General features: G+C 36.5%; 1 protein-coding gene across 2 annotated transcripts; it reads right to left on the bottom strand.

Moving 5' to 3' along the window:
• Positions 1-3,318: 3,318 nt before the first annotated feature.
• LOC117417823 (retina and anterior neural fold homeobox protein 2-like) lies at positions 3,319-8,154 on the bottom strand. 2 transcript variants are annotated; one of them, XM_034030179.2, is made up of 4 exons: positions 7,693-8,154; positions 6,979-7,371; positions 6,358-6,515; positions 3,319-5,467 (listed from the first exon to the last, which is right to left on the bottom strand). In XM_034030179.2, the coding sequence occupies exons 2-4, from the start codon at positions 7,217-7,219 to the stop codon at positions 5,048-5,050; spliced, it is 819 nt and encodes a 272-aa protein (XP_033886070.1). In that variant the 5' UTR covers positions 7,220-7,371; positions 7,693-8,154; the 3' UTR covers positions 3,319-5,047. The 2 variants fall into 2 exon arrangements, with proteins under 2 accessions (XP_033886070.1, XP_058891442.1); XM_059035459.1 differs by having other exon boundaries at positions 6,979-7,332.
• Positions 8,155-10,981: the final 2,827 nt, after the last annotated feature.

Genomic DNA, 10,981 nt, shown 5'->3' with positions numbered 1-10,981 from the left:
TCTCTCTCTCTCTCTCTCTCTCTCTCTCTCTCTCTCTCTCTCTCTCTCTCTCTCTCTCTCTCTCTCTCTCTCTCTCTCTCTCTCTCCTCACATACATACACACCTGGAATTGTAGATCAGTGCAGTAGATCAGTGCAGATTGTTTGTGAACAGGGCTGTTCAATAAAGTGAAACAAATGTAAACTGAGACCGTTGTTGTCTGAACTTGAAAAAGTAATCAACAGTGCTGGTACTAAAGGTCTACATTACTTTATTGTACCAAGACATGTTTGTTAACCTAAAGTAAATACAGCTGGAGAACCAGCATTGCCATGAACTGAAATGCATGTGACAGTGAGAAAGAAATAGTGACAAAAGCAGGAGCCGTGAATGCAGTAGTAAACATTTATGATGCTAGCCCTTGACATTATAAGGTTGTGAAAATCTAAAGGTCATGTTCCCATATCTCTATCAAAAGACATGACATAGAACAAAACTATGGCCTAAACGTTCTGGCCTCTTAAAGTTTTGCTTTATAACAAAGCCTAAAAAGTAGGTGTTTTAAACTCATGTTACTCAACAATAAAACAATAAGACTGTAGTAATAAAAATGTGTTGTTTCAAACAAGACACAAACAATGTGTCAGGGTTCAACATTTCAACCCACCTGTTATAAAGAGAATGCTTGACACTTATCTTCCTATGCATCTAAGTTCATTAGCAATTCATCTAACATAGCAAATGCTACAGTATGCAGTATGTTAAAGGAACACTGCATACACTTCCAAGAATCCTCTTATTATGTTGTTCTGTCCTTATCATCAGCAACATCATCATTTTTTGGGAGTGCGTTGGCAGATAAGAACTAGGAGCTTATGCTTGCACAAAGAAAATGCAGGCTAAAAACAACAAAATTAACTATGAATCAATCTTCAAACAGTAAAATCAGTCATTTCGAAGTCTGAGGAAAATCCTAATATTTTCCAGGGTGAATGACTGAACTGCTGGGTATTGAGGACAACTCTGCATTCTCAGCTCAGCCTACGCTGGCTTCCAGACTCTGCTGCTGAAATCCCCTACTCTAATTTACTGGCAGGCTTTGCAAAATTATTAAACAGTGTGACAGCTGTTTGCACATGTTATTAATTACATATACAGTAATAGGGCTGTTCCAGTCATTGTACATTAGCTTGTCTGTGTTTATTCGGGATGCTTTCAATCATTGAAGGAAGGCTCAGTGTTCGTGGCTCTTTCAGCCGGCCAGTGCCAAATCCCAGCCATCTTGTTGTTTTTTTTTTTTTTTTTTTTTTTCTATAGCCAGAATGGGAAGAAATCAATGATGGCTAATACCATGAGGTTAATACCAGCCCAATCAAACACCAGATATTAAATATAAATATTGAATAAGCCTCAACCATTGTGCTTGAATTAGGGTTCCCACCTCTGATTTACAAAAAAACGGGACACCGGAGTCATTTCGGACAAATAAATAAATAAATAAATCATATACCAGGACATACCGGGACATTTAATGTCCCGGGAAGTCTTACAGATTTCCCAGGACAGCTGCCTCAACAATCCAGGCAAAACCAGAACAGCTGGCAACCCTAACTTGACTGAGCAGCAACTCAAAACTAAACAGTAAAACCGGGAAACACAATGCAAAGACAAGCCCACGAAGAGTTTGAACACTAGCTGTATGTTTCTTACTGTTGTTGTTGTTTTAAGCTGGACTGCTGTCAGACATTCCTGACATGCAGCACTCTGATATCAACTTACCTGTACCCTCTTAAAGATATGATTTATTTATTTGTTTTCACAAAGATGACATCCAATACATGTCAAGTCCTGAACAGGATGTGAATTATCGATTACTTTTCAATTTGCATTTAGATATGAAACTGCCCTGCTTCTGTTTATCTGTTTATGTGAGTTATTAATCCGAATAAAGAAAAACATATTTTCTAGACAATGCAGTTAGACAGTTAGTCTTTTGTTACTGTTGCAAAAGATGTGTCTGATTGCTATGTAAATCTTATGAAGTAAATTATGGATACTTAGTATGTCACACAGATGGTTAAAACTTCTGTCTGAAATAATAAAAGCTCCTTGCCTTGAATCCCCACAGGAGGAAGGAAAAAAACACTGCTGTTATTCTGAAATGCCTGTTTCAGCACAGATGGCATGTACCATTCAAAAAGCCACACATCTGGAAAGAATTGTTCCAATTCCATCGTTTCGCAAACAGCCATCACTTTACCTTGCTTGCATTACCGGTACCTGTATTAAAGATACAAAGTACCTTACCCAAATAGATTAGGTCATCAAAATGTTGATGTTACTTAGTAAGTTGGAGTTGATACAAGAGCATTCAAAATGTAATGGATTTTTATTGTTAACTTGTGTTTTGTAAACTAATATGACCAATACATCATGCACACAACCCTGCTATTATTATAGTAAATTCACCCTTATAAAAGTTTCCCATAGTAAAACCATTGCAAAGTGTGATAAAGCTCAGGGAATGCATGGTAAAGCATAGGTAAGCGTTGTAAAGAATTGCGAGGTATGGTAAAAGTGTATTAAAAAAACATGGCAAGCTAGGGTAAACTATGGTAAATGCATAGTATACATAGCATACAAATACTGTGGTCAACTTTTAGAAGAGTAACTTTGAATAATGGCTGTTTTTCAGTGTCGTCTGCTCAAAATATCCTTGACGTATACCCTTGATATATAGAATTAACCTACATTTTAAAAAGCCACCAGTAACTATTTTGTATTTTACTTTTCTTTCTTTAGGGAAAGCATTGTTAGAAAAGTGCTCACATTAGAGTGCCACCTGTTGGTCATTAATCAGAATATCACATTAATACCACAGGTTAAAACATTATTTTATATTAATTCATTTATTGTGACCGTATGTCCAGGATCTTTTCTCTCTTTTTGTGTATCGACAATTTAAGGTGGAGCCTTATGCGAGTTAATTAAATTATGCATGAGACTGTTTTTTAATATATAAATGATCCCATTATTCTGCATCTTCAGTAAATGGATAATATAGAGACATCAGACATGTAAGAAGACTTTTTCATTAAAATAATTTGCATTTCTCTCCTGAACAAACCCAATTGAAATGTTGCACCTACACAAAAAGATGTACACCTTAGACTAAAAAAATACAAATACTGAAATATTTAGATACATAACAGTGTAGTTTAACATTGACGTAGTAAAACATATTTCTTGTCTTTGTTTTATATTTTCTCATTGCATGTTGATTAGAAACATTAACCCCTTAAGATACACAAGGAATTGAGTGGTTGTTCAAATGGTTTATTCTTAAAATACACTGGAAACTGGATGACCAGATCCAACCTGTCAGTCAATTTTAAACCCTGGTTGTGCACCTCATTGCAAAAAACAAGAAAGTTAGCATCTGTGGGACACAAATGACCCTTTTACTTTAAATGCTTGGAAATCGACACACTTTAATCATTAAAAAAAAATAGCTGCTCTGTACTGCATACATAAACACTGCCTAATCTAACTGCCAGTTTCAAAAGGCAGCCCCATCCATTGGCCAACACATAGTTTTTAGACCACAATGTGCTTACTCCCAGTTCCCATGGTCATTGAATTGTCGTAACAATTAATGTATCAAACTAAGAACTCATTTTTCTCCCCATCTGTTTGAGGGAGTAAAACATTGTATAGTGCAGGTGCTCAATTAAGATTCTGGTTGCTTTTCATTTCTGCAGTGTAAATCTTAATGTATTAATTGAGCACAAGCATTATATCTTCATATATCAGACTTGTATAGGCTCTTCAACAAAAAACAGAAACTAACAAGCTGCTGTTTATAATCCACATATCTCATTTGTATTGCAACCCTATGGCCAGGTGTAGACTTCACTCCAGTCAAGGGGGGGCATAATCATATAACAATGAAGTGAATTGCACTCACTGACTTTAACAATTTCCATTGGTGTAGTTAGTATAACTGCCCTAAGGAAGTTGAACTACAGTATATTTATAAAGTATTAGCACAGCACTGAATGCGTGGGACTCATACACACTTCTCACTATTCTAAAGCCTAACAGATATTCAATATATCCCCTGATTGTCAGTATGCAGTGAATCTATGATGTACAACTGGAATGGAATCATGGAATTACCAGCAACTAGTGCTGAATTGAATTAGGTGTTTGGGGGGGGGGGGGCGGGGGGTGTTCAGGGAGTTATGTATATTGCAAAGGGTCATAACCAAAAGAGCTCCGCTGATCCCAATAAGAGTTTAGGACGACATTAAATCACAGAGAAACCACGCAAAAACTGGCGGCTATAAAATGCAAGGCTGGTAATGAAGGGATGTTTCATGCAGAGTCTAAGTTTTAAAGGTCAAATCATATATCGCAGGAACCCCAGATGGTATTTATCGCCCTTACAGTATGATCAAAGACATTGCACTTTACTTTTCCTCCAAACCGACAACATTGCAGGTATGTTGCAGAATACTTACAGTATGTGTCTTTGTGTTCTTTGGGTGTTTAATTCATATCTGATGAAGCTGTTCAAGCAAATTAGATTGCACATACATACATGAATTGAACTATGATCCAGTTTACTTTAGCAATCAAATACATAATTGTAGTCTCCAGAATACAGACTTCAGTCCTGTTTAGAAATTTAGAAGTATTCCTTTCATGCTATACTGTTTTATTTAAATGTTCTTTTGTTTTGCACAGGGAAGTATATTTACAATTGAGAAAGCACTAACAAGTAAGTGCACAGACACTTAATTTACAGGTAGGCAACATGCATGCAGGGTAGGTAAATATATGTACTGTACAAATGTTTATTTTATATATTTATCAAGAAAGCAATACACAATGTATAAAAGGCAGATTTAAAAAAAACTGTCAAAAGTACTATGTTTGACGATAATAACTGTACCCCACCCCAGAAATCAATCCATTCATGCAGCTGACACTTGTCATCAAGTCCATTTGAAGAAGTGTTTTCACGTCATAAAAAAGTGCCAGTTGAGAGGCCTGTGTGTCTGTGTCAGTCACTCTCCATTCCTGCTGAGGAAGTCTCTGTTTCAGGCTCAGGTAATGTTTTGGCAGCAGAGTTTCGGATTCCTGCTGCGTGCTCCCTTGCTTTCGCCCGCAGATTTGCGATACTGCAAGAGCGAAACTCCTCCGTGCTCGGCCCCTTCTCCTGTGCACTTGGCCCCTGGACCACAGCCTGGAAAGGGGCAGCGAGCAGGGCTGGCTTTCCTTTAGGCTGAGTTCCAGGCCAAGGGTAGCTGGGTTTCTCTGGCTTACTTTCCCAATGGTCACTGTCAGAGCTGCCCAGGTCCTGAGTCCTGGTACTGGGCTTGTCAGCAGGACCCTCTGGGTCCTTGCGTGGAGACTTCTCCACTGCCTTCCCCTGCAGTTTTATCTGTCTCCGCATCTTGGCTCTTCGGTTCTGAAACCAAACCTATAAGTAACAAGACAAACAACAGAATTTAATATTTTACCCTATACAATATTATTTATTTATGAATTAAATATGTGCAGTCATAATCACCTACACAGCTCCATGCAAAACTAATATATCATACAAGCTGGTGACATTATTCATTGTCATGTTGGTTAGATTCTGTGCTGTTTTGACACATTTATTTTCTTCTCATGTTTTCCCAAATGAACAAATCAATGACTGTATCCTGCTGGAGAAAAGCAGTATAAAATCAAATGCAGTATTGTTTCCAACAGAGGGAGACACACTTTCACTCTTGAGTTATGTTTGCAATAAAAGACATACCCTGGCTTTAAACAGAGCGCTATAATGAGCAGACTAACACTCTTCCTGAAATTGAAGTTTCTTAAAGTAGAACCTTATTCAGAGTAAAGCTGAAAATGGAGCACCACTAAAAAGGATCACCACAGCTACAATAAGTATAACTGTGGGTCAATAAAAAATAAATAAATACACTGGATTCAAAATAGCTTTCAAATTTACAATGAAAGCACCTTTAATTTAAATACTGGCTCAAATATTATTCAGACCTGTATCAAATATATGTTTAATTATAGTGAGTCTCTAAATCTGTGAAGAGTATAATATGGCTCATTTTCTTAATATGGATAAAAGTCAAATATCTGGATGCTTATTGTACGTCCAAAATAAAAGCTCACTCAACAACCACTGCTATTGTGGGAACAGAAGGACTTTTGGTGGTGGAAGCTGTTTGGACATTTGTAAATGTGACATTTAGACTTCTAAACCTTGCAAAGGAGTACAGGAGCAAGTTAACACCCCCGTTCTCCGAACCTTTCATGGGGGCAGCAAGGTGAGAAAGTGCCAGGCAGATTAAGCCTCTTTACCTGCACCCTCGCTTCAATGAGGTCCAGTCGCAGTGCCAGTGCCTCTCTCATAAAGATATCTGGGTAGTGAGTTGTTTCAAAAGCCTTTTCCAGCTCCTCCAGTTGCCAGCTGCTGTAATTGGCTCGCGCTCGTCTCTGTTTCACCGGACGGGATTCATCTAATAAATTGAAGTACAACAGACTATTAGCTGTGAGGCGAACAAGACAGACATCCTGCAGTAAAAGTGGGTACTTACGACAGGCAGATTAAAAAAAGTAACACAAAAATAGAATCCATTTTTGAGATAAATTACAATTATAGGCTTCTTGTAACATAACTTGTGAGCAGTTTACTCCTAATTAACCTCCCTTTTTAAAGTATTATTTAATTTTAATAATCACAACAGATTGTCCACGCTGAGAAAGCAACTCGTCAGACTTCCAGATACAGTATTTATTTTTAATATTCAAAATTTGTCTGCAGTGAAAATGTCCAAGGAGTCCAAAGCAGGCAAAAACTGAATCACCTGGGAGCCATTTGGATTGTTTTGAATCTAGTCCACCGAATTTAATTCCCTTCACTGCACGCATTACGTATAAATTGTTTTAATTGAAATAAAAAAGTTATCAAACATATATTACCTGTGTATTCTGTAATCCCAGCCAGCCCAGCAGCCTGAGTGGCCAGGATCAGAGCCTGTTTGCAGGGTTCAGGCTGAAGGTAATTTTGTAAAATCTCATAGCTGAATAAGGGGCTGGGTAAGAAGAGGCTGGAGATGTGCGATGAGCCCAAGCGAGCAGGGAAAGCGGAGTACAAGTGAGCTGCAGAAACACGGAAAACTCCAGGAGGGAGAGGCGATATCAGCTGCCTTGGGCTGAACATCCTCCTCGTCCAACAGGTTTTATCCTGGGCCAGACTCTGAACAGGGGATAGCTCCACTGAGGACAGCTTTAAAAACAGCAAGCTTCACCAGGACTCTGAATCGTACACCAGAACTGTAAATGTAAATTAGGCACCAACATCTAAATTGATTGCTGAAATTGAATAACAGTACAGAATCAGTTTGAGCAGCATGTATGCGTGTGTGTTAAAGCTGAACTGACAATTTTCCTGCTTACACGAGTGTTTTAAATTTAGCAAACAAATAATTCAAAAGTCACTAATATTATTAACATATATAAAAATGCAGAATGTTTTGCAAAAATAAACCACTTTCTGAAACAAATATTATAAAAGTGTTAAAATAAGTCACTTAATAGTTTTGAAACGAAGTGCAAAAAACAGTTGACCAGGTAAGTTTTGCATGCACGGTTTCTTTTATAAAGCTACAAAAATGATGACGCTTTAGCTCTTACCTGAAGTAGAAAAGACCCAAAATAAGACCGGGGTTGTATATCCTACCTGAGACAGGTCATTTAAAAGAATTTGAGAGGAGGTTTACTCAGCTCTAGCAAAGCCTGCTTCACCTGAGACAGGTGTGATGCAAAGTGTTCCTTACCTGCAATCTCTTTGCCAGGTACCTCCTTCTCAGATCACATGACTGTCAAGGAAAAAAAGCTTCAAAGAAACTCTTCAATCAACCTGAAAAGTATGAATCTGATCATGGAGACTAGATTGAATTTCTGAGCAAATATTCACACTAATGCATCACGTTCATTGACCTGAGCAACACTCAGACTTGAATCAACTTAACACAGTTTTCCGATACACAAAACACGTAATAGTAAATGTTGCTAAATATGCAAGGTGTGCCCTTTTCTTTTAAGATTGAAACAATAATAATGAATGAATAATAATAATGAATAAGTCTTAAATTATGAATATTTGCATTGGTAAGTACACAGGCTATATCTATCATTCAGCTCAATATAAACTTGCACAGGAATTATATAGATATACCCTAATAATGCATTATGGAAGCAACTGATTTGAACTTTTGGACACTTTTTAAATTATTTCTAGTGCACTAATAAATGTTTTTTATAAGAACAAAAACTGCTCAACACTTGTTCCATTTATATTATTATTATTATACAATGTTATAATTTTTGCCAATGATATAATCTTAAAGTTTGTTTAAAACTAAAATGGACCATTTTAGAATTAAATGTGCAAAATACTGTAAATAATGTAAGTTATTATGTTCCAGTATGTTATCCATGAGAGAGCTGCCTTTTCATTTATCCTTTTAGTTTATAAGTCCTGCCTCCATTGAAAATTAGAAACAATACATTGGTTACAGAATTGAATTTAACAATTGTTAGTTTAGTTTAGGTTTGGCACATTAGTGTGGCACATTAAGGGTAGTCTATAGTCGTTGCGTTCTTGTGGATACATCCATTAATCAGCTGGAAGTAAAAAGTCTACCGACAAGTATCCGAACTATATATAGCCTGGGTTAGGTGACAATCTTTCTCAAATGCTAAAGGCTGTAAACAAAGTTCTGATTATATCTTTTTAATGAAAGGGAAAAGCAAACAAAAATGGAAATGTACAATCTGAATCCACAGTTGTAATATTACTGGCACGGAGAGTTTTCCTTTTCGTTGAGGCCATTTACAAAAATGAATTAACCAACAAATAAAATAACCGAGTACCATAAATTATATTAAATAAATAGCACCCATTTTGTGTTGTTATTAAGATCATCATATGCATTTATATTAATTTTCCAGAAATAGCCTATAGGCTACCCTTTATATATTTGAAAAATTAACAATAAGCAAATTAATTAATGAATAAATAGCTTTAAAATAAATACAGGATTATATATAAAGCAAAAACAAATACATTATTTAAATGCGGAGAAATAATACAAGATCTGCAAAAGGCTAAATTAAGCGCACCTTTAAAATGTAAACAACCATGTGTAATTTTATATTTAACAGAAAAGGTAACTAATAAGAAATATATCGCAAATGGAAATTAAATAATAAGTCACTTACAGTACAAGCCTATAGTGATTAAAAGTATGCAGCGATTTTGTGGCTTTAATGTAATATAAATAATAAAGAAAGAATTGTCATGCAAACCATTCAAAACTTTAAGAACTGCATTCCGTCTTGTTAAATACACACTGGTGAGGCTGTGGAGCTTGTTGCAAGCAGAGTTCATCACCTGGTTTAGAGTAATGGACTCTTCAGGCTTTGAAGACCGATCACTTTCACAATAAAGTTGTTTTTTTTTACCCTGCAAACCTGTGGAACGGAATTCCACGGCTGATATTTATAGTCACCCAAGTTTAGATAAATGTAAATCAATTATTTTGGTTTAGCTGGGCCACAATACCTTGGTTCACTCACCTGTCCTGGGCCTTAAAAAACAGCAAGTTATACAACGTCATCAAGGCAAATGACATAGTTTTTGTGATGTATGCATGAAAAATTTGAAATAATTTCCCAAAATGTTCCCATTACAGTGCACATTATTGTATATGCATTTGTATTGGAACTGTAGTTACACTGTAAATTAAGAATTAAATATCTTCTGGAACAGAAACAGATTTTGGTAGGCTATTTATATTTTAAAAAATAGTAAAATTGACAACAAACTAATTTAAAATGCTGCTGCGTATTACCTCTAACTCATTCTTCTTTAAACGTCTTAAATAATTACTTTTTTTCTGTATCCACATTGAATTGGTTTCTCCCACAAAATGATGCAGACAATTTGGATTAGCTAATCTCAGTCTGTGTAGGGTTGTCAGCAATCCGTAAACAATACCCCCAACAGCACCATCTACAGCAAGCACTTTAACCTTTAACCTCTGACCAAATTCTTTATAATACACCTGTTGCAAGACTGGAACTGAAACTTAAAATCTGTTACATCCTCATGAAAAAGGGAAACGGGAACACAAAACTAGATAATATAGATAAAACTGAAATAATCTAAATCTAAACAAATGTCACACATGATTAAAACTATTGCATTAACTGTACTGTTTTTTAAAAAGCAGGACTTTGATACAAAATTTGCCATTGTAAAAGCATAGTTATAATAAAGTGTAGTTAAGCATTGCAGAGTAACATGATCAAGTGAAAAGCATGAGAAAACTGCAAACTGCCTGTACTGTAGCAAATTGTTATAAGGTGAATTGGGAGGCTTTAATGCTGGGGTGATAGCACTGCAACTAGTTTAGTGTGATTTCCATGTAAATGAAACTGCCCTGCTTGTAAGAGATGTGTGTTCTGATTGAGCATGCAAGGCATCGATTATTTATTGACCACAGAAGACACTGACAGCTGCTTAGGACAATGTGGGGCCATGGTTGTAATAGCTTACTTCATTGATTTCACTGCAGGTCCTTTCAGGTTAAACTTGGATTGTACGGCAATGCCAAGGCTTCCTTGCGTGATTACTGCCACCACAAGTCAATACAGAATCTAGACGGTGTCTTTTACACTTCAGGTGCAGTAATAGTGATGAAGGATTCTGTGAGCTCGTTCACTTTTCTCTGTCATGAGTGGCACTTCAGAATATCCTGCAGGTGTGTGAATTAGTTAATGTTACAAGTGTCACACCAAGCAGCACACCTGAAATGCTAATAAAATCAAACCACATTGAGCAGATATAATTGCCACGGCTGTCACCACCTGTTTGACTTTGATCTTCTTATCCAGACGTGACATCTGAATGTACTGC

The sequence above is a fragment of the Acipenser ruthenus genome, chromosome 13 (genome assembly GCF_902713425.1).
Source record: "Acipenser ruthenus chromosome 13, fAciRut3.2 maternal haplotype, whole genome shotgun sequence".
Taxonomy (NCBI): Eukaryota; Metazoa; Chordata; class Actinopteri; order Acipenseriformes; family Acipenseridae; genus Acipenser; species Acipenser ruthenus.
This window is presented reverse-complemented; position numbering and strand designations above follow the sequence as displayed.